The sequence below is a fragment of the Bos javanicus genome, chromosome 1 (assembly GCF_032452875.1).
Source record: "Bos javanicus breed banteng chromosome 1, ARS-OSU_banteng_1.0, whole genome shotgun sequence".
NCBI classification, from domain to species: Eukaryota; Metazoa; Chordata; class Mammalia; order Artiodactyla; family Bovidae; genus Bos; species Bos javanicus.
In genome coordinates, this window is record NC_083868.1 from 47,217,061 (window position 1) to 47,241,463 (window position 24,403).

Sequence of the window (24,403 nt, forward strand, 5' to 3'; positions counted from 1 at the left end):
TATACCAACTTTAAGCGCGTGGCTTAAAAATTTCACCATAGGTTTACACTCATTATCAACACTCAGATTAAGACAGAGAACAACTTTGTCACCCTCCAAATTTTCTTTATTTCCCCTATTCTAGACAGTTTCCCTCCGGAGGTAACCACTATTCTGGCTTCTGTCACTTAGATACATTTAAAGAACTGAAAAAAGTTCAATGAAATGGTTGTAGAGACCGAGGGGGATAGTAGAGAGGAGATGAGAATGCAGTGGTAGGTAGGTGGCGGGCCACAGAGAATCTTGAGGAACTGGTTCAAGATTTGAACTTTTGGCTGGAATGAAATGAATAGCTGTTGAAAGTCTGCGCAAAGAAATAAAATGATTAGATTCACTTTTAGCAGTTGTACTAAACAGAGGGCATTAAGAGCAGAATTAAAGGAACCAGTTAGGAAGTTAATGTAATATTCTAAGAGAAAAGATAATGGTTTACATGTGCAAAGGAACAGCATGAAGATGGAGAAAAATCAACAGATTTAAGAGCTAATTTGAAGTTTAAATGTTTGAAACACTTAAACATTTGTTAAAAAGAACTCATTATTTTAATAAGAGCACCATTTAAAAATTATAGTTGTGTTTGAACAGCTACTGTCATTGAAAGCTAATAGATATATTCTCAAATTTAAAATGATATTTATTATATTCTTTCTTGGCACAGTATAACTTCACAATGAATTCATTTTATTTTCCACCTACAAAGGGAATGTTGTTTGGAGTTTACCATAAGAACTAGTCTAATATTTTCCTTTTGGCCATAAACAAGATTTTCCATCTTTCTTTCACTATGAGAAAATTTAAAATTTTTTGTATTGAGTTTAAAATCATAATCAAACATAGAAATTTCCATTTTGATTTATTCATGTCCTCAAAATATGACTCATTTTACTAACAAAAACCAGTATGGAGAATAAACACTCCAAAGAAACATGCCATTGAACATTTTTACCCTGAGGTTAGAACTGATATATTTAAGAAAATTTACTTTATGCTAAAAAATCATGAGTGAGATTTACATATTACTTAGATCATTAGCCAAAAATATTTTATTTTGCTTGTTTTACCTTTTTGGAACAATTAGGGTGATTTCTCCAAATAACCTAATCCAATTTTGTTTTTTTTTTCACATTTTGAAAACCAATTGTATGTTTCAGATTCTTTATCCCAGTGGTAATAGCAAGAGTGGTAAAGAGTAATAAGGTTACTGTATTAATTTCCTAAGTCTGCTGTAACAAAGTGCCACAAGAGAGTGACTTGAAACAACAGAAATTTATCATTTTCCAATTCCAGAGGCCAAAAGTCCAAAATCAAGGTGTTAGTAGGGCTAAGCTTCCTCAGAGGCTGAACAGAATTCTTCCTGGCATCTTCCTGGTGGTTTGCTGGTGGTCTTTGCTGTTCCCTGGGCTTTCAGGTGCATCACTGTAATTCTTTGTCTTCACATGGCATTTTTCCTGTGCCTCTGTCTCTTCAAATGATAACACCAATCATATTGAATTAGAAACCCATCCTATCCAGTATGAACTCATCTAAACTAATTACAACTTCAATAACCCTATTTCCACATAAGGTCACATTTTGAGGTACTGGGGGTTAAGATTCAATGTATCTTTTTCTTTTTTTTTCCTGAAGGGAGGGAAGTAATTCAACCTGTAACTGTTACCAAATCCAAAAAAATAACAGCTTCTGCCACTGCGAAATTACCTAGCAGCAATTGAATTGGCCATTTTTTACATATATTGTCTTCATTACATGTAGAAAAATAACTAAATAGATATATGAAAATGTTGTGCATGTATGTGTGTGTGTGTGTGTGTGTGTGTAGGCATGCCTGCTCACCTCTATAGACCTGGAATGGATCCCATCACTGATAACTCATGGAATCATGGAAAAGTGCAAATTTGTCTTACGTTTTAATGCTGAGCTCATTGCTTTTATTCAGTCATAGTCACTGGAAAATTTTTTTAGGATTGACTATGCATTTCTGAATGAAATATCAACAGGTTAGTTTTCATTTTCTTCCTCTCTAGCATAGCTTAGTAAAATAAAACAATCTGGATGGATGGCTTCTGTTTCTATATCCTGGATAAGATGGGTTACAAAACACCAAGGTGCTCAAAACTTTGGCTTAGGAGATTTCTTCCTTACACTTGGGAAAATGCATCGTTTGTAGTGAGTCTCTCTACTCTAGACATGTGTTCTAAATAATTCAGTTACTTTCTTCTGAATTTCCTCGAGACCTAATTTTTTCCACTCAATTCTACAACAATCATTTTACACCACTTGACCAACATTTAATGCACATCCACTGTATACCAAGCACTAGGAAACAGAGATGAAATATAATATCTACACTCGAAGATCTCTCCCGAAATAACAAAGTCAATGACTGCTTTTACTGGGTATTTATCTTAATACTTTCACAGTGGATTATGGTGTGTTCAAGTATACAAGCCAGTTAAACAGACAGAGGGGATGAAAATAACTCAGAGGATGTTAAAGTTATTCTTGGACCCTGTGCTATGCTTTTGTGACTTGTTTGTTTTTTATATTTTTTATTTCAGCTGAGAGAGATATCAATGTCTACTGTGGGGTCCAGGCCATTACAATGAAGATTAATTTTTGCACAGTTCTTTTCTCCGGTTATTCTGAAGCAGACCTGGCACTGAACGGAAGGCATGGGGATTCCCACTGCAGGGGGTTCATCAATAACAACACCTTTCCTGCTGTGGTCATTTTCATCATCAATCTCAGCACCTTGGAGGGCTGTGGAAACAGTTTAGTGGTAAGATTAGAGTGAAACTATGTGCTAGGTTTGGCGATCATAACTAAAAAAACCAAAACAAAACTCCCCATATCATGAAATACTCAAAAACCCAATAAAACTGAACAAACCACTTTCCTTTGCCTGTTTGAGGCTTCTGATCCCAAACGTATGATTTCATTTTCCAGTAGTGGTTCTGTTTATTGTAGCTGGTGGTTGAGGGGCCTGAGATTAACTGTGCTACTCTAACCAGCATTATTTTGTATGAGAGACACTGAGGAGTATTTCTCTACAGTTTTTCATTAGCTGTGTTCCTCATGCTTTTTATGGAAGTATCTTTTATATTCCAGTGAGTTTGGCACTGAATCACTTGGCCTATTATTTCTTAGTGACCTCGTTCAGGAAGAAAGATGGAATACCGAATGAGAGAATCATCTAGGTATCGTGTTTACCATTGAATAAGCCACAACACTGTTTTGTAAAAGAGGGCTGTTAGCATTTCCAGCATGAGTTTCTTCATACTGTGGATCTATCCTTTGAATTAAAAAATGCTTATCATATGAAATCTTACCCATGAAATCCCTGCAACATGCTCCATCCAGTCATTGTGAAAATTAAAGCACCACTTCAGATATTTCTACCTTGAATGAGAGCCACTTATCTACACTATTCATTTACTTATTCATGTATTGAATACAAAAAATAGAATTATAACAGGCATTCACTCTCCTGGTACTTAAAAGTTAATTGAAGTAAAAGATAATTGTGATTTGGTGGGGGTGTTAGGCTAAAATTTATTTAAAACAGTTTTTCCTTTTGCTTGTTTAAATATAGTTTTATTGGTTAATCCTAGCAAAGACAAAAAGAAGATTCATTGAACATGTCCACTTAGGCCAGTAAAGAAGGAGAGATTGGCTTTTCCTCTTGATAAGTTATTGTTTGGGACTAAGGGGGAAAGCTTGATTATTCTAAGGACAGAGCTTTTAAGACCTGATGGGAGATAGGAGACAGGAAAAAGGGATTTCTTTGAATCTCCTTTATCTTTTCTCAGAGGGCAGTTAGAATATTGTGCCCATGACAGTTTCCAAATATACAGCTTGAGTATTGTTGACTCTTTTTATTAAAAACGTTTATTCATCTCTCTCGGTTGTGTGCAGAGAGGTTATGAAGTGGGCCTAAGGGACAGTGAGGGGAAGTGAGGCAGGTTGATTATTATACATCCAAGTTTCCTTGTGGAGGGAGGGAGGGAGGGGGAAAGGAAGGGACAGAGGGAAGTAGGGAAGAAGGGAGGGAGCTCAAGTGGAGAGAAGCAGCACAGCCTCTCCCCTCAAGGACTTTGCTTCAGGGAGCTTCCTATTCTCCATTTCAGTCTTATCTTGCTCCCTGTTGCCAAAAAAAGAAAACAATTCCAGAGAAATGCCAGGCAAAGCACCCACGTGTGTGTGTGCATGTGTGTGTGTGTGTATGTATCATTTCTTTGTGTGTGTTTTTTTTTTAAACTGAATGAGCCTGGTATGTAATGTACATGTATGTTTGTACACACATACTTTTTTTTCATAGATAGAATTTGCATGTTTAGCTAGCCAGTCAGGCAGGCAATGTGTAGAGAGGAAGATTTACTTAGTTTATATTTTTGTCTTAGATATCACCAGCTTTGGTATCTGCTCCAAGGACAGTTCTATATGGGAAAAATTAAGTAGACTACTAAATCATATGGATTAGAATCAAAATGTTTTTTCATAAGGGTTCTGGTTCTCTTCATGAATCAGTTAGATAATTGCTTCAGCTTTGCCCATGTGCTCTTAGGTCCATGTATAAAGTGTATTCTCTTGTTGAAAATTAAATGTTACAGGTCTCCATAATAGCTGCTAGAATATTAATTGATCATCATATTGTATTTGACATGGGGGGAGAAGTTCAATGGTATTATGACAACCAAGAACATTATTGATGTCAGAATTGTTAGTTCTCCATGAGCACAGGGGAGGCTACCCTTCCCAGCCCCTTTGCAGTTAGTGAGGGCTTTGTAACTGGTTCAGTCCTGTAGACTCTTATTGGACTTGACATGTACACAGCAAAAAGCCTCTACATGACCTACTAGCTCTGGCGTTTTCTGTCTTAGCAGTACTAGAAGCCACATGCTGAGATGGCAGTGCTACAGGGAAATAGACCCAGTCTGAGGCAAAAACACTGTGTAAACACTTGGAATGGAACCCCCTTTACCAAACTGTATTGGACATGTAGCATAAACAAAAGGTGAACTTTTGTTGTGTTAATATACTGAGATATAGGGGTTGAATTGTTACTCCCATATTACACAGCCTGTGCTGACTCAAATAATATGTTACCATGGTTTAAAAATCCTGAGTTTAATGATCATAAGCCCATATAAAGTTTGTTTCACTGGAGAGCCTGAATTTTGACAAACATACTGCTAGTAGTCACTGTTTATAAAAGAAGTATTCAGGTGACCCTCTACTTGGTAATTCACACATGAGAACAGAGAGCCTGGGCAATAATAACCTTAGAGCTGAGTCACTTAGTCATGTCTGACTCTTTGCAGCCCCTTGGACTGTAGGCTGCCAGGCTCCTGTGCCCATGGAATTTTCCAGGCAAGAGTACTGGAGTGAATTGTCATTTCCTTCTCCAGGGATCTGCTGAACCCAGGGATCAAACCCATGTCTTTTATGTCCCTGAATTGGCAGGTAGATTCTTTACTACCAGTGCCATCTAAGAAGTCTAATAGGCAGTCATTCCTGTATGTCATTACCATCTGAGTGTTCTAAGATATTGATACTATCATCAGAGACAGAATTCATCCCAAATCCTTGACCTCCAGGTTAAAATATGTGACCGTGAGCCTGTGCTGTGCTATGCTTAGTCTCTCAGTCATGTCTGACTCTTTGCAACCCCAAGGACTGTAGCTTGCCAGGCTCCTCTGTCCATGGTGATTCTCCAGGCAAAAATACTGGGATGAGTTGCCATGCTGTCTTTCAGAGGATCTTCTCAACCCAGGTCTCTCACATTGCAGTTGGATTCTTTACCAGCTGAGCCACCAGGGAAGCCTAAGAATACTGGAGTGGGTAGTCTATCCCTTCTCCAGAGGATCTTCCTTACTCAGGAATCGAACCAGGGTCTCTTGCATTGCAGGTGGATTCTTTACCATCTGAGCTACAAGGAAGCCCAACTGTGAGCCTAGTGCTTCCCAATAACATGTATGATGTCAACTTCACCCAAATAATATTTCATCAGAAAAACCTTCATTTAGTTATAGACTTGCAAAACATCTATAACTATGGTAACATAATTTAAGGCCTCAATTTTTGAAAGTCTTCCTTCTTTGACTTATTCTAGATATTTCAGATTCGGAATTGCAATTTAAGTGTTTGAATTTTATATTAACTTTTTAATTAAGATATTAACATGTAATAAAATAAGTGGCAGAGGATGAGATGCTTAGATAGCATCAACAACTCAATGGACATGAATTTGAGCAAACTCCGGGAGACAGTGAAGGACAGGGAAACCTGGTGTGCTGCAGCCATGGGGTAGCAAAGAGTTGGACATGACTTAGCAACTGAACAACAAGAATAAAATCATTTGTGTTAAGTGTAACAAAAAATATTAACAATTCCTTAAATGGTGTTTATTAAATTTTGGTGGAATTGGAGAATTCAGTGAAAACTAATCAGTCCCAAGAGAATACACACATGGACAATATTTTTATATAAATTCTAGAAGTTCATGATCCCTCTGCAACATCCCTGTGAACTATTGCCCTGAAAGGAGACGAGAATCTCCATGTACCAGAGGAAGACCCTAGGGAGATTGACCATCAGAAAATTTGTGACCTTCATTCATTTGTTTAAAATTTATCTCAGGGGTCCCAGGATGCTGGTGTCACTGAGGGACAAAGGCAAATAAGACCTAGAGGGTCCCTGCCTGCAAAGAGCTCTCTGATTATGGATGGAGGTGTGCTGAGTCAGACCACTCATGTGCTATGACTGCTTCTGTGAGACAGAAAGTATGCGGGGTCGGGAGAAGTTCCCAAGGAAGATGAGATCCAGGGAAGTAGGATATGTTGTGGTGAAGAGGGCCAGAGAGGAGGCAGTAGTATGCACAAATGCTAGAGCAACAAGGGCCTTGATGCTGGGGCATTACTAACCAAGAATGGGAGCCTGGAGATATGAAGCTAACACTGAAAACAAGATCATGTTAACAGGGCTCTTTTAGTCCAGGCCATGAAATTTGGCTTTACCCGTGAGTATTTTCAAATTACTTGCTCTTGCACAACAAGTAACATATAGTTTCTCTCCTTTCTTATTTATGAAATATGAGTAAACCATCTCTGGTAATATGAAGCTTTATTTATTTAAAAGAAACATATGAGTCAGATAGAGAAAGACAAATATGATACTGCTTATTTGTTGAATCTAAAAAAATGTTACAAATGAACTTATGTACAAAACAGAAATAGAGCTACAGATATAGAAAATAAAGTTATAGGTACCAAGGGGGAAAGTGGCAGGCGAGGGAAAAATTGGGAGACTGGGACTGACATATGCATACTACTATATATGAGATAGATAACTAATAAGAATTTACTGTATAGCACAGGGAACTCTACTCAATACTCTGTAATGATCTACATGGGAATAACATTTAAAAAAGAGTAAATATATTTATAATTGATTCACATTGCTGTATCACAGAAACTAACACATTGTAAACTAACATTGTAAATCAACTATACTTCAATAAAAATTAATTAAAAAAATTAAATCACCCTCTTATTGAGAGAAAAAAAGACATATGATCACTTAGAATTATGTGTGTATAATTTCAAAATTATGTCATGTTATAGTTGCAACAGCCCCTGGAAATGATCTGATCTAATGTTTTATTTTGCATATGAAATGCCTAGATTTATGAGTAACTATTTAATCACTGAGCTTGACCTACAATTCTAACAGGTATCCACAGTTCCTGGAGTCAGTGCTTACGGAAATGCAACTTCAGTACAAATAGGAAATATTTCAGGATATATTGATACTCCAGACCCACCAACAATCATCAGCTATCTACCTGGGCTTCTTTACAAATTTAGCTGTAGTTACCCATTGGAATACCTGGTTAATAATACCCAACTTGCTTCGTAAGTCGCATTTTATTCTTACTTTCTCATGTTGTCTTTTTATTTGGGTCATTTTTATCCTTGAGGAACTTACAAAGATATTAATAGCAGGATTTGTTGAGGAAGTTAAACTGAATCTAATGGAAACTGTATATGGTCTTATGTATCTATCTACTTAAGGCTATGGTTTTTCCAGTGGTCATGTATGGATGTGAGAGTTGGACTGTAAAGAAAGCTGACCATCGAAGAATTGATGCTTTTGAACTGTGGTGTTGGAGAAGATTCTTGAGAGTCCCTTGGACTGCAAGGAGATCCAACCAGTCCATCCTAAAGGAGATCAGTCTTGGGTGTTCATTGGAAGGACTGATGCTGAAGCTGAAACTCCAATACTTTGGCCACCTGATGCAGAGAGCTGACTCATTGGAAAAGACCCTGATGCTAGGAAAGATTGAGGGCAGGAGGAGAAGGGGACGACAGAGGATGAGATGGTTGGATAGCATCACCAACACAATGGGCATGGGTTTGGGTGGACTCTGGGAGTTGGTGATGGACAGGGAGGCCTGGTGTGCTGTAGTTCATGGGGTCACAAAGAGTCGGACATGACTGAGCTACAGAACTGAACTGAACTTATCCATCTATAACGATTATTGTTTTGAAGAACGTCAACAGTTCAGTTTTAATCTGTTCCCTAAATTAATACCAGCTCATGTTAGTCAAATATTTGCCTTTGGTTCTCCTGGCTCCCTTCAGAACTGCCCAAGAACCCAAGAATCCTGGGGGCTTATGCAGTCCAGAGGATCTGTCATGTTTCCAGTGCGTAGATCATTTGGTCACTGTAGTGTTGGGTCCTGCTTGGGTTCAGTCTCTGCCATCTGTGCTCACTGTTGGACTGCTGCCTCAGAATCTGAGGTCTCCATGCCTCCTGCTGAGGTGTCCCCTGCACAAATGCTGATGATTCCCAGCAAAGGTGGTATCACTCATAGCCAAAGAGCTTCAGACATGGATTCATTGCCCAGGTGGCTCAGTGGTAAAGAATGCACCTGCCAAGCAGGAGATGCAGGCTTAAAATCCCTGGGTCAGGAAGATCCTCTGGAGGAGGAAATGGCAATCCTCTCCAGTTGCCATGGGAAATCCCATGGACAGAGGAACCTGGCAGGCTATAGTCCATGGGATCTCAGAGAGTCATATCAGACTTAGCGACTAAACCACTACCACATTCATTCATTACTCCCAAAGCACACACTCCAAGACATGTTTACATCCATACTGCAATATAATCATATGGATTTGTGAAATATTTTTGACAAAATGGGGTGATTAAATAAAAACTTTCCCTCTTCAGCTGTAGGGTTTTCTTTCACAAAAGTAAAGTTATTGTTTAATCTCAGTCATAAGGGAACATGGAGGACACATTTTGCTTCAGTTTAAAAAATATTCATAGATAATTTAATGGTACAGTTATGATAAATGGCTTGGTCAAAAGCAAGATTTCGATGTAGAAAACAAGAAAAGAAAGGCATTGAGTCAAAAAGAAGCAGGTGCAGAGAGAAACGGGTCATAGTCTTTCACTCTGCTCCCCTCAACTTCCTCACTAAATTCATTCCTGAACTTAGGTGCACATGGATATGCATTCATTTAAATGGGACTTCCCTGAGAGCTCAGTTGGTAAAGAATCTGCCTGCAATGCAGGAGACCCTCGATTCCTCAGATGGAAGATCTGCTGGAGAAGCTAAAAAGCTACCCACTCCAGTATTCTGGCCTGGAGAACTAGTCCATGGGGTCGTAAAGAGTCAGACAGGACTGAGCAACTTTCACTTTTGGAGAAGGAAATAGCAACTCACTCCAGTATTCTTGCCTGGAAAATCCCATGGATGGAGGAGCCTGGTGGGATATAGTTCATGGGGTTGCAAAGAGTCGGACAGGACTGAGCGACTTCACTTTCACTTTTTCTTTATTCAACAAATATTTATTATACACCTAATATGTACCATGCAACGTTCAAACAGTGAAAAAAGTAAAACAAAATTCCTGGTCTCGTGAAGCTTGTATAGAAATGGAATTGATGAAAATGTATTCACATTAGATTCAGACTTTATTGGAATGACTTTTTTTCCCTGCAAGTCTCATATATGTAATAAAAATGTAAAAAAAAGATTCCTTTATAAATAAAAAGATCAGAAAGAGCAGTTTGCCTTTATTTAGTCCCTCTTGCTTTCTGATTACTTATCTGTTCAGTGATTTAAACAATATGCCCTTTCCAGACCTAGTTATGTCAGGATTGCTCAAGAATTTTGGTGCCTTGAATCTAACATTAAGGTGTGATTGAAGCTGTTAATTTAAAAATCTCATCAGTGCCTCTCTTTTCCTCAATCTGTGTTAGGTCCTCAGCTGCTATTTCTGTGAGGGAGAACAATGGTACGTTTGTCAGCACTTTGAACCTGCTCCTTTATAATGTAAGTTGACCGTTGAAAGATGCTATTTTTTTTTCTCTCATTGTTCTGAGAGAACAGTAAATGTTATGTGAACAGTGAACAGTGAACAGTATGTGAATGTCTTTCCTATAAAGATCCACCAAAAGTTACATTAACCCTGTTTTACTTTGGTAACGTTTATTCATCTTCACCACCATTTCCAAATATCTTAGTGATAAAGGTATGCTAACGATTCCATTATTTTCCAGAAGTTGATAAATGATTTAAATTTTACTTCATATATGTGATTCTGCATAGTTACTCCAAGTGTCTATCTACATTTATACGTATATATTTATTTGTGTGTGTGTGTGTGTAAACATATTCAGGGTCAAGATTTTGGAAATAATATATATGTGATAAAAAGATAGGAAAAGTCCAGATGATACTTCATTTGAAGGCAAGATACTTGGTGTTCAGTGTGTTACCATTCCCAGTGTGGGTTTTGACTGTTGTCAATTCTGTCATATCTGAAATAGTTTGGGTTTGACTACATAGTATTGTCTAAACTTTTGTCATATAAATATTGACAGTGGCAGCAAAATGTGAAAAATATATGAATTTCTATTTATAACTCTAACGTTAATCCCCCAAATGATATTTTCATGTTGATTAAAAATTTTATTCATACATTTTAAATGCCTGATTTAAATATTAATTTTTCAATATATCAACCAACATTTTTGTAAATTATGAATCTGATTTTTACATTATTATTCATGTCATCATGGCACTGAGTTATAATTCATGCAACTGATTTAAAAGTCAGTGCTTTATACTTTGCATATAATGAGCTATAAATATTGTAGTAGGACACTTTCCAAAGGCATTTAAAAAATCATGTTTATAAGTTTGTAGTCTGACACCACAGAGTTCTAAACAACAAATTAAAATGTGTTGGAATGAAGATTGCCTTTCTGTCATTTCTAAACTTTCTTCTGCAAGGAGAAGCTGCCAAGATACTTGGTTTTACAATACTCAGCAAATATGTGCCAATATTCATTCCCAGTATGACCAATATTTATTATTGTTGTAAGCAATATTTTAAATTGGAAAGTTTCTATCTGTTAATTTATATGTGTAATCTCCCTGAGATAGCACTGTGATGACTGCCTTGGATTCAATATTATTTGTTCCAATTGACTGAAACAAAGATGGGAATTCCCGATCAAAAGAGTGAAAAATATACTCACATGACATTTAAGGATACCACTATTTTCTGTGAAATTAAGCTATTCTCTTAATAAAAATTTAGAAGTGTGGACTTGAGGAGAGCTTTGCTATTAAGCTCTTTCCTTTATCATTAGAAATAGTATAGTAGTCCTATTGTTAAACTACACCTAAGCCTTCAAAGAGTTCCTAGAATCTTAGTGCCAAATGAAAGCCTATAATCTGATGATAACCTAAGATTTTAATTTGATGGTTAAAAGGTAATTATTTGATATGACTATAAACAAAATACATAGTATCAAAATCATTCTCATTTTTAACCAATTTGCAATGATATTACTAATGGTTGAATTAACACATTGAAATTTAAAATTTGTTTACTAAACAGTTATTTAATAAAATTCAACCACTTCCCTACAAACCAGTTTTTTTTTTTTTTTAATCAGCAGACTATTTTTTAAGAGCAGTTTTAGGTTTATAGAAAAATTGATCTAAAAGTACAGAGAATTCCTATAGACCTCCAGGGCCTACATACAATTTTCTTTATTACTTACACCTTGCATTATGGGGCATGTAGCATATTTCTTATAACTTATGAGCCAATATTGATATATTAAGTAATTTTCATAATTTACATTTAGGTTAATGCTTCATGTTATATATCCTATGGGTTTTGAAAACTGTGAGTGGCATGTGTCCATTATTGTTCATCATACAGAAGACTTTCACTGCCTCAAACTAGTTTTTTAACTTGGCACCATTGTAGTATTTTGCCATCTTTCAGGACATTAAAAAAAACTAGCAATTTATACTGGAAAAGAATTTTTGTTATTGTTCAGTCACTAAGTCACGTCTGACTCTTTGCAACCCCATGGACAGCAGCATGCCAGGGTTCCCTTTCCTTTACTATCTCCCGGAGTTTGCTCAAATTCATGTCCATTGAGTCAGTGATGCCATCCAATCATCATCCTCTGTCGCCCCCTTATCTTCCTGCCCTCAATCTTTCCCAGCATCAGGGTCTTTTTCAATGACTCGGCTCTTCAAATCAGGTGGCCAAGGTATTGGAGCTTCAACTTCAGCAGCAGTCCTTCCAATGAATATTTTGAGTTGATTTCCTTTAGGATTGACTGGTTTGATCTTTTTGCTTTCCCAGGGATTCTCAAGAGTCTTCTCCAGCACCACCATTTGAAAACATCAATTCTCTCGTGCTCAGCCTTCTTTCTGGTCCAACTTTTACATCTGTACATGACTACTGAAAAAAAACTATAGTTTTAACTAAACAGACCTTTGGTATACTTTAATGAAATTATCCAAAACCATATTTATTATTTGTTTGGAACTCTAACACTTAGCTACCCTAATGTGATTTTATTGCAGCATTTCAAACTAAGTATTATGTTACAACCATTTGGGGCCATATTTTCCTATTTTACATGCAAAGGTTTTGATTTCTAACCCTTGGGAATTACAAAAAGTTATATTATTCACCTACTACTCTTATTCTGTGGTTAGCTATTTGAAAAGGAAAAGTTGTACTGAATATGGATTCAGTACAATTATTTCTGTGTGTTATGGGATTCATTGAATGTACTTATGAAAATTTTACCTGTAAAAAAATGACATTTATTGATTTTGTGATTTCAATATGTGCAGTTTACTTCGAGTTGACCTTGGCCCTTATTCTTACATAGTATAAATATATTAGTTTTCTTCTCTGTGGAAATTAAGTGAGGATGATTTTGAATTTGAATTGCACCTAAGTAATAGTGTCTTCTGAGCAGATAAAGAAACAGAGTAAATCTAAAACTGTGCTATGGTAATTATGAATTATTTTTAAAGTTGAAGAAAAAATCTACAATAAATATCATTGATTTTAGGGACAATATTTACTAACAGGAGTAAGGCAACTATACAAAATAAAATCTAAACATTACTGTTTAGAAGAATTTTAGAAGAAAAAGGTGATAATTAAGATTAAACCATAGCTGAGTCATATCATTTGCAAATGACTTTGTAGTATAATATTTGTAAAAAAAAAATGAAGTAATATCCTTTGGGACAATACTGATGCAAGTACAAGATGAATGAGCCATAATAGTCGATGAAGTGTGTATAACTTGAAGAAGTTGGAAAAGGGAGCCAGGAAGAGAATTAATTAAAAATACTACCTATGAGAAATGGTTAGAGGAGCTGTTATCATTTATCACAGAAATCTAGAAAATAAGTACAGCAAATAATCCCTCACTTATCAGGCTTAATTTGGGAATGAAATGCTCCACATGAATACAACCCTTTCAAAAGTGAAGCATCCAAGTTACTACTGCGTTAAGTTTCAAAATTCGGTATCTGTTGTTTCTTCCCAGCCTTCTGAAACAGAGTGAGCTCTGTATTCCGCCTTTGCTTGATGATACTGAGATTTCATTAAATATTTCCCTTTGCTGCAAAATAGCTTTATCTTCAGAGTTACTAAATTTGGGGGAAACAATTTGCCTCCATGATAAATGATTTGACAACTTAGATTTTGAGTTTCTTCTTTATTCTTCATTTTTTTTTCTGCTTTTCTTTACTATCAATTTCTAATTTACTGCCTTAATCTACTGTAAATTGGGGAATTATATAAATAAGCTCTGCAGAATTGATCTAAACTAACAGTAAAAGGTAAAAATTAAGCCCTAAGACACCCTTCTGTAAGTCCTCACCACGTTATCTAGCACAGGAATTCCATGGCATGCATTTTTGGCAACTTGGAGAACACACTGGTCCCTTTTTTGTTTTTGTTTTCAGTTAAATTATTGTAATTTAAAATTGCGAGATAAGTGACTTTGGGTTAATGAGAGATTATTAAGAGTATAAAGATTTACAACTCCAGTGGCAAAGGGCTTAAACTGAAGCAGATATAATTTAAATAAACTGAATATTAGCTACTAATGTAATTTAAATAAATGAAATATGAATTAAATAAACTGAATAGTGATAGTTGAATATTAGCCAAACTAAATACTAACCTCTTACTAGTAACCATTGCATGTAATTTAAATACATTGAACATAAATCATCATAAATGATAAACTATGGACATGAAAAGATTTATGCATGGAAGTGAGTTTGTTACTTGGATATGATTTAAGAACAGTTCTGCCAAAAACTAGAGGATTAACTAGGTCCTTTTAGGAGATGGTTCAGTAAATTTATGTTGATTTGCTCTCTCTTTTTTTTAATAGGCCATTATTGTCTTAAGTAAACGTGCTGTTGTTGGGAAGGCAATGACGGGTTAATTGCTTATTTATTTTTTATTATTAGGATTCGACCTACAATCAGCAGTTAATTATCCCAAGTATAGGACTACCTTTGAAAACCAAAGTATTTGCAGCTGTACAAGCCACTAATCTGGATGGCAGGTAATTTCAAGCTCCCATCTTTTGTTGGTTAATACATTTTGGCTGCCTAAAGCCTGATGTTGGAGAAGGCAATGGCACTCCACTCCAATACTCTTGCCTGGAAAATCCCATGGAAGGAGGAGCCTGGTAGGCTGCAGTCCATGGGATCTCGAAGAGTCAGACATGACTGAGCGACTTCACTTTCACTTTTCATTTTCATGCATTGGAGAAGGAAATGGCAACCCACTCCAGTGTTCTTGCCTGGAGAATCCCAGGGACGGGGGAGCCTGGTGGGCTGCCGTCTATGGGGTTGCACAGAGTTGGACACGACTGAAGCGACTTAGCAGCAGCAAAGCCTGATGAATCATAAAGTTAGCTTATTCACAAAAAAAATATTGTCATTGCCGCATCATTTAGGAATGCCTAATAAATAGAAATAAATTATAGGATTAAAGGGTGATACTTTAAGTCATTAATTGGAAAATAACATTTTTTCCCTTAAAGAAGGAGAGATAGTGATGGGAAGAGGGCATGGGGAGAGCTCTGGGATACCAGAATATTCTGCTTTTTCATTGAAAGGTGATTAGTCAGATACAGTAATTTTGTGAACACGTGGTCTGTACATTTTCTATGTACACATTTTCTATGTGTGTGTGTCTGCGTGCTCAATTGCTCTAGTCATGTCCGACTCTTTGTGACCCTGTGGACTATAGCCCACCAAGCTCCTCTGTTCATGGGATTCTCCAGGAAAGAATACTGGAATGGATTGCCATGCCTTCATCCAAGGGATCTTCCTGACCCAGGAATTGCACCTGCATCTCCTGCATTTTCTGCTTTACAGGTGGATTCTTAATTGCTGAGCCACAGGGGAAGCCATCCTATGTTTGTGCTAATATTCAATAAATGTTTATTTAAAACAACAAAAGAACTCTGGCCCACAAATATATTTAACAATCCCCAGAAACATCTCTTCAAAATAACCAAATAAGTCATTTCATCTGATTCTTAGAAAATCCAGGATGATCAAAATTGAAAGGAAATTCAAAAGTAAAGATCCAGTTCTACCTTAATAAAAAATTGTAACATGCATATGATTTATTTTGGGCTTCTCATATATTATTATTTAAACTTTGCATCCTGAAGAGATTGGTGGTCTTGAGAAATTTGGTTCTACTTTGCCTTCTCCCTTTTTGTCTTCTTGGCATTTCTGTTCTTGGTTTTATGTGATAGTTGATGTGCAATGGCAATCTGTTGCAGACTTTTAAACATTCTGAGTTTAGGAGAACATTTTATTAAACTAGAAGTCTCAGGAAATAATTAGGTAAACAACTATATTCCCTGGAGTAAATGTTTGTGAATATCTACTTCCTTTGGGTTAATAACTAATATCCAAAGGAGACTCTGACTCTAGATTATTCTTCCTTTTCCTTGCAGATGGAATGTCTTAATGGATTATTGCTACACGACCCCATCAGGGAACCCAAATGATGATACTCGATATGATCTCTTCCTTAGGTAGGTGTCTAAGTCTTGTATTGATAGCAATAATTCAATTGTAGATAATTCCAATAGAAAATTGAAGACAGATGAATTGCAAGGTACTTTTATAGCTTTTAAATTTAAAGTTCTGAACATTCTGAACAAAAATTAAAATATAGTTGGAAGTGTAAAAGTGGAGAACAGTTTTCAACATGAAATGCTGAAAGGGCTATTGTTGGATGAAAGTTACAAGTAAGTTTGGCACATCAAAGATGTTTTATTCATGTTTAGGTCATACGGGAATATTTCATTGTCTTAGGAAAAGCATGGTTAAGAGATTATTGGCAATAAGAGAAAGGCAGTGACTATTTTTATGAAACTAGACTGTCTCATGGTATGTCAAAAGGAGAGTAAAATTAAAGTAATGGTCTAGATAATTTAGACCCCATAATGCTTTTCTTCATTTATCAGCATTTAAAATGAAAACCTACCACTTTTTTTTTTTTTAAAATCAGATGCAATAACTTTGACTTCATTCCCCAATAGACAGTGATAGACTGAACGTAATCTACATTTGGGAAAAAGGGACATGGATCATAAAAACATTCAATCATCCTAGTTCCTTTTCAGCTTTTTTATCTGACAGGAGAACAGACTTGAGAGTCAAGCAATGGCTTCTAATCATGCTTATAAAATACAGTTGGCTCTGATCACTGCTGCTTATTGACACATGATGGGAATAATATGATGGGAAATCAAAAGAATAAATTTTATTGGTTAATCAAGGTTAAGGTGCTACTCAGAGTGTATGATCAAACTGACACTCATCCTATTGCTGGAAGTGTTCATTTGGTTAACATTTTTGGGAAACAATATCCTTAAAAAAAATTCTTAAAAGATTTCATATCTTTTGATTCTACATTTGTGAGTTAGGAAGCATATTCTAAAAGTATTTATCATCTTCTTGTCTATCAGTGCTATTTAGAATAGTAAAAATAGGAACCAACTGCATGTTCAGCAGCAAGGAAAGGGGTAGGCGAATTATGGAGAAGCAGCAAGTTGAAAGCTCACGTAGGCATTATAATCACACAAAGTTATTTATAAAATATAAAAAAAGATTTGTTCTATTTTATCTCTTTCCCTTCTGTCTTCTCGATAGTCCTATCTTTATAAATATGTGGTTGTTTACAATTTAAATGTATTAAAATATGAAATGAAAGAATTAGCATACACAATTGTACAATTGACCTCATTTATATATTATAGAAAAGAGTGTAAGGAAATATTAATACATCCAAAGATTCACCATGGTTATGTATGCACAATGAGATTGTGGATCATTTTGCTTTGACATTTTTGTTTTTCTATAATCTATAGAAATTTCACAATTTCTATAATCATTGCATATTATAATCTGGAATATGATCGTTAGACTTCTAGTATGACTATGGTTTCAGCTTAGTTCTTTCAGTTTTCTTCTTGGAAACTATAGAGACCGAAATGGTTCCCCAAATGACATTTTCAGTGAGATTAGGACGAAAAGAAAACCTAGAAATTACAAAATATTTGTTAGTGTTGATAAAATTAGTTAATAAGACCAAAACATACAGTATAGGAAAAGGCTGGGAGGAAGTGGTGTGGGAAGAGGTGGCAGGAGAAGTGGGGAAGAAAAGTGAATGCTGAGGGTGCCAGTGCCGTAGAACCTAGAAACAGCCTGGAGAAATGCACACCTACAAGGACAGAGAATCATAAGCTAACTGAATCGAGAAAAAACAGATGAACAAAAAATTTATAAAATACAAAACAAAGGGGGAAATCTACAAGGAAATGAGAAGGATATGATACTACCAGAGGCTGCAGTTAATAGACACTCTAAAGTTATTAAGAAGTATGATATTATGTGAGGCTAGACACGTAGATAAAAATTTACAATACTCAGTTGAAAATAGATCCAAAGCATGGTCATTTATTAGGTGATCAGTCAGTTCAGTTCAGTCGCTCAGTCGTGTCCAACTCTTTGCGACCCCATGAATCACAGCACGCCAGGCCTCCCTGTCCATTACCAACTCCCGGAGTTCACTCAGACTCACGTCCATCGAGTCAGTGATGCCATCCAGCTATCTCATCCTCTGTCTTCCCCTTCTCCTCCTGCCCCCAATCCCTCCCAGCATCAGAGTCTTTTTCAATGAGTCAACTCTTCGCATGAAGTGGCCAAAGTACTGGAGTTTCAGCTTTAGCATCATTCCTTCCAAAGAAATCCCAATAGAGTGCGATAATATGCAAATCAGTGGGATTGACAGAGAGTTTTAAAAACAGTGCAGGGCAGTAGATAATCATAAGAAAAATAAAGTATGAGATCTGTACTTTGCTCATTATACCATGATAAACTTTAAATGGATTATTAATTTAAATGTAAAAACTACAGATTTAAAAGTGATGGGAGAGAAAATGCAAAATATCATTAGAACTTTGGAGTATGGAAAATCATCTTTAGCCCACATACTAGAAGCCATAAAATAAAACATTTAAAATTAAATTATATAAAAATAAAATTTCTCAAACATATGTACATAGGCACATGCACACACAGACACACACACACAGTGAGGACTGGCCAAAGCCAAGCAACAAAGTAAAACAATTCACAATTTATATAACAAACAAGGAACCACATTTCTTAAAAACCAAGGATTTAAAGGAATCAGAAAGGAAAGGCCAATAATACAATTAAAATTTGGGCAAAAAACATAAACAAATTTCAGATAAAGAAATACGAATGGCTCTAATATATATGATAAATGCACATATCCATTCACACTAACAAAAAGCTGAAATAATATTACATGATGATGGTTTATTGTCCCTGTCAAATAGGGAGTAATCCAGAATTTTATGCATATACTTTGTTGATATAGCTCTGAGGGAAATTAAGTATTTTTTATACATTACTGGGACAGTACAAAATGTGGCAATACTTAGGGCAATATCGCAAAGTCTGTTGAATGATCCTTACAGACATATTGTGTAGATAACCCTGCACATTTTCCAAATGATGCATTGTAATGCTGTTCATTATTATTTGTAAAATTCAAAAGATTCAAAACAAAGCAAGGAAATATACATGGGACACAGGTTTTGTCAACTCCGGCACATGTGCATGATGAAATAGTATACAACTGTGAGAAAAGATGAAGGAGGGTCTCTATTGATACAGAGAGATCTCTAAGTTACATTGTTAAACTATAAAAAGGCAAGATACAAAACAATATAGAGAGTTTGCTATGATTTGTTTAAGAAGAGGGGAACATTGAGAATATGGCTTCTGTTTCTACTTGCGTTATGTCCTGTGAGGCTGCAGTAACATGTGAGATCACCTCAGGCAGGTTTGTGTGTGGGCGTGCAAGGGCATGGCCAAGGGCAAAGATAGATGTTTTACTTTGTATATTTTATGCTGTTTGGATTTTTCAACATATAAGGGTGTGATTCCTCTAAAATTTGGCAGAAATATTGTAATCATAAACTGATTTGTTTAAATTTTATGAACTATGTCACTCCTACCTCTGTTGAGTTAGCTTGTTTTCCTATTACAAATCTGTAACACGGCATAATTTTGTTAGCTCTTAATGTAATGGGTGCTGGGGAAACCCTCTTAATATTGCAGAAATTAATGTACAAGCCATGGTGGGTTCTTACTTTCCAGTATTAATTGTTGTCACTTTCTCTAACATGCAGCTGTGACAAAGATCCTCAAACTACCGTCATTGAAAACGGCAGAAGCCAGCGGGGCCGCTTTTCTTTTGAAGTGTTCCGATTTGTGAAACACAAGAATCAGAAAATGTCTACTGTCTTCCTGCACTGCGTTACCAAGCTCTGCAGATCTGATGACTGCCCCTTCCTCATGCCAGTAGGTTTTTGATAACTTTATTCTGAACTGTTGTATTAAACTAAGCTGAAGGTTATCAAGTGTTAGGAACTTATTTCTACATAGAAAGTGAATATGCATCAGGTCAGATAGTTTGAAGTACAATTTTTTCATTCATCCAGTAAAGATATCTTGAATACCTACTTTGTGCCAAGCATTATACTGGGAATACAGAGATGCGTGCATGAATTCTGAATTTAATTAGCTTAATTGTTAGAAGCATGAGATAGTCAAGGAATAAAATATGACAAAATGTTATGATGCAAAGGCAGACATATATATGCATTGTAGCAAAAGGCACTATTCATCATTGTGAGAGAGGTGAAACAGAAGAAGATGAGAGACTTGATTGAAGAGATGTGATTTTGAAGACAGAGACATTCTACACCAAAGGATGGTCAAAGCACAGACACAAGAAACAGAGTAACCTGCGAACTTCCAGTCTCAGTAGGGCTACGGAGCAGATCAGAGGATGATGGGCAAGCCTGTGGTGGGGGCAGCACTGGCACTAGAAAGGTTGATTGACCAGATGGCCAGGGAATCCCTGGTATTAAAAGATAAAAACTATAAAAGATGTGGATCTGTACTACATATCTGTTAGTCACTCAGTCATGTTCGACTCTGCAATCCCATGGGCTGTAGCCCAGTAAACTCCTCTGTCCATAGAGTTCTCCATGCAAAATTACTGGAATGAGTGGCCATTTCCTTTTTCAGGGGGTCTTGCCTATCCAGGGATTGAAACCTGGGTCTCCAGCATTGCAGGCAGATTCTTTACTATCTGAGCCACTAGGGAAGCTCATATAGCTGCCACTAAAATATACACCCATTTACTAGTGAAGAAATAAAATTCTATTTCTGATAGGCCCTCTAGGATCATACCAATATTAACATGGATTAAATAATGGCAAGCCAATCTGGTATTCTTGCCTGGAAAATTCCCTGGGCAGAGGAGCTTGGTGGGCTACAGTCCATAGGATTGGAGAGTTTGACATGACTAAATGACTGAGAATACACACACAAACTCAATATTAACCTGAGAAAAATGCAGCCATTTTTTTTGATTTAAAATAGCTTTAATGTCTGTATAGTCAATGCTATGTTTTTTTCAGTAGTCATATATGAATGTGAGAGCTGAGTGCTGAAGAGTTGATGCTTTTGAACTGTGGTGTTGGAGAAGACTCTTGAGAGTCCCTTGGACTGCAAGGAGATCCAACCAGTTAATCCTAAAGGAAATCAATCCTGGCTATTCATTGGAAGGATTGATGCTGAGGCTGAAGCTCCAATACTTTGGCCACCTGATCCAAAGAGCTGACTCATTGGAAAAGACTCTGATGCTGGGAAAGATTGAAGGCAGGAGAAGGGGACAACAGAGGACGAGATGTTTGGATGGCATCACTAACTCAATGGACATGAGTTTGAGCAAGCTCTGGGAGATGGTGAAAGACAAGGGAAGCCTTGGGTGCTGCAGTCCATGGGGTCACAAAGAGTTAGGCATGACTGAGCGGCTGAACAACAACAAGCTTTAATGTGTTTATATGTGTGCTCAAATTCATGTATTTCTTTACAATCATTGATTATATTCATTCTGTATCAGGTGGGGTTAAATGAAGAGTCTGCATTTCCTTGGCTCTGTGCTGACCAATTTTTCAGGGAAAAATTTATTAAAGGCTTGAGAGAAATAAAAGTAGAAAAGTTTGATAAACACATCTCTTTTTCAGGAGAGCTGTTGAGCTATGTAAATTAATGAGGCGATGCACAATTACATCAGAAGGAAATAAGAAATGTGGCCTAAGCCAGGATAAGAAACTGTAGCAGTTATATGCAAAGTAATTAAATGCACAGAAGTAACTGAATAAAATTAAACATGTGGTATCTCTTCTAAAAGAATCTGCTTTCCAAATGGCCATAAAGAACCAATTTAGTGCTGGTGTGGAATTTCACTTCTTTTCATTAACTCCTTAGGTTTGCGGCCACAGAGAAAGGCGAGATGTGGGGAGGAGGACCACTCTGAATCCCCAGAGTATTTCTGGAAACGCCGTACTCTCTGCGGGTCCCATCATTACTCGGAGTGGTAAGAGTGCGCCTCCTTTTGTGTGTAGTAATAGATGGTTCCAAAATGGCTTGTTCTTTGGCTTATAGGCATAACTCAAAATAGTTCCTAAATAGCATTAATTAACTGTGAGACAAGATAAATTGCTAGACAACTTTAATTTCATGGTAGTTTCCTCTTTATTCAACTGACTCACAAAGGGCAATATTGTCTTTACCACATTTCCCTTCACACATACACACACACATACACAAACACACACACACATACACAAACACACACACACAGTACGCTTCTGGACATGTTTCATTTGCCCATCCAGATCTACTCTGCCCTTCCCAGCCCCTCTCTGACCTAAAACACTTATCTCTGTGAACTGCATCCGCTGGATGGATGCCTTGCCAAGTATAGTTTCTGGTTGGACTAGACCCATAGGTGGCGCTGTCAGAGGATGGGTGTGAGGTTCACATGGCTCCCACCAGACAACAGTCTCCATTCAACTACTCTCTCAGAGTTCTGGAATCTCTCCCTTTAACCCATAGTCCTAGTAACTTGACTTTCTCTTGTGAATTCCCTCCATCTTTATAAAGTGAGTGAAGTGAAAATCTCTCAGTCCTGTCCTACTCTTTGCGACCCCATGGATTGTTCATGGAATTTTCCATGCCAGAATACTGGAGTGAGTATCCTTTCCCTTCTCCAGGGGATCTTCCCAACCTAGGGATTGAACCCAGGTCTCCCACATTGCAGGCAGATGTTTTACCAGCTGAGCCACACGTTAAGCCCAAGAACACTGGAGTAGGTAGCCTATCCCTTCTCCAGGGGATTTTCCCCAACCCAGGAATCAAATCAGGGTCTCCCACATTGCAGGCAATTCTTTGCCAACTGAGCTATCAGGGAAGCCCCCATCTTTATAAATTGTCCTAGTCGGTTCAGTTCAGTTGCTCAGTCGTGTCCGACTCTTTGTGACCCCATGAATTGCAGCACGCCAGGCCTCCCTGTCCATCACCAACTCCCGGAGTTCACCCAAACTCATGTCCATCGAGTCGGTGATGCCATCCAGCCATCTCATCCTCTGTCGTCCCCTTCTCCTCCTGCCCCCAATCCCTCCCAACATCAGGGTCTTTTCCAATGAGTCAACTCTTCACATGAGGTGGCCAAAGTACTGGAGTTTCAGCTTTAGCATCATTCCTTTCAAAGAACACCCAGAGCTGATCTTTTTTTTTTTTTTTAATTTTATTTTATTTTTAAACTTTACATAATTGTATTAGTTTTGCCAAATATCAAAATGAATCCATCACAGGTATACATGTGCTCCCCATCCTGAACCCTCCTCCCTCCTCCCTCCCCATACCATCCCTCTGGGTCGTCCCAGTGCACTAGCCCCAAGCATCCAGTATTGAGAATGGACCGGTTGGATCTCCTTGCAGTCTAAGGGACTCTCAAGAGTCTTCTCCAACACCACAGTTCAAAAGCACCAATTCTTCGGCGCTCAGCTTTCTTCACAGTCCAACTTTCACATCCATACATGACCACTGGAAAAACCATAGCCTTGACTAGAAGGACTGTCCTATTAAATCTCCTTAAATTACCAGTTTGAATACCAATTGCTTCCTTCCAGGATCCTGAATAGCAATAGTATGTAAATACCCCTACCAGTACACACATTTGTGCTCTTGAATCTAATGGCCACAGTTGTTTATATAATACATTCTCATATATACAATTATCTGTGCATGTGCGTCCATACACATACACTTACAAACACTCTCCAAAGGGATACTGCTTTTATGAATGTGAACCCAGAGACATCCAGAATTACTTGGATCAGGATTCCCCAGCCTCTGGGATCTAATGCCTGAAGTAGATCTGAGGTAAAGCTGATATAATAATAATAAAAATAAAGTACACAATAAATGTATTTCTCTTGACTCATCCAGAAACCATGCTCCTATTCCAACCATGGTCCATGGAAAAATTGTCTTCAATGAAACTGGTCCCTGGTG

The 24,403-nt window shown here is 37.1% G+C and overlaps 1 protein-coding gene across 2 annotated transcripts in view; it reads left to right on the forward strand.

Annotated features, from left to right (window-relative positions):
• ZPLD1 (zona pellucida like domain containing 1) overlaps positions 1 to 24,403 on the forward strand; it is an 83,549-nt gene that overhangs the window by 51,051 nt on the left and 8,095 nt on the right. For both annotated transcript variants that reach the window (XM_061383148.1, XM_061383227.1), the window contains exons 4-10: positions 2,598 to 2,818; positions 7,771 to 7,952; positions 10,312 to 10,384; positions 14,873 to 14,970; positions 16,384 to 16,464; positions 20,161 to 20,332; positions 22,313 to 22,421. In XM_061383148.1, coding sequence (XP_061239132.1) covers positions 2,598 to 2,818; positions 7,771 to 7,952; positions 10,312 to 10,384; positions 14,873 to 14,970; positions 16,384 to 16,464; positions 20,161 to 20,332; positions 22,313 to 22,421 — 936 coding nt within the window. The remainder of the gene's footprint in view (positions 1 to 2,597; positions 2,819 to 7,770; positions 7,953 to 10,311; positions 10,385 to 14,872; positions 14,971 to 16,383; positions 16,465 to 20,160; positions 20,333 to 22,312; positions 22,422 to 24,403) is intronic.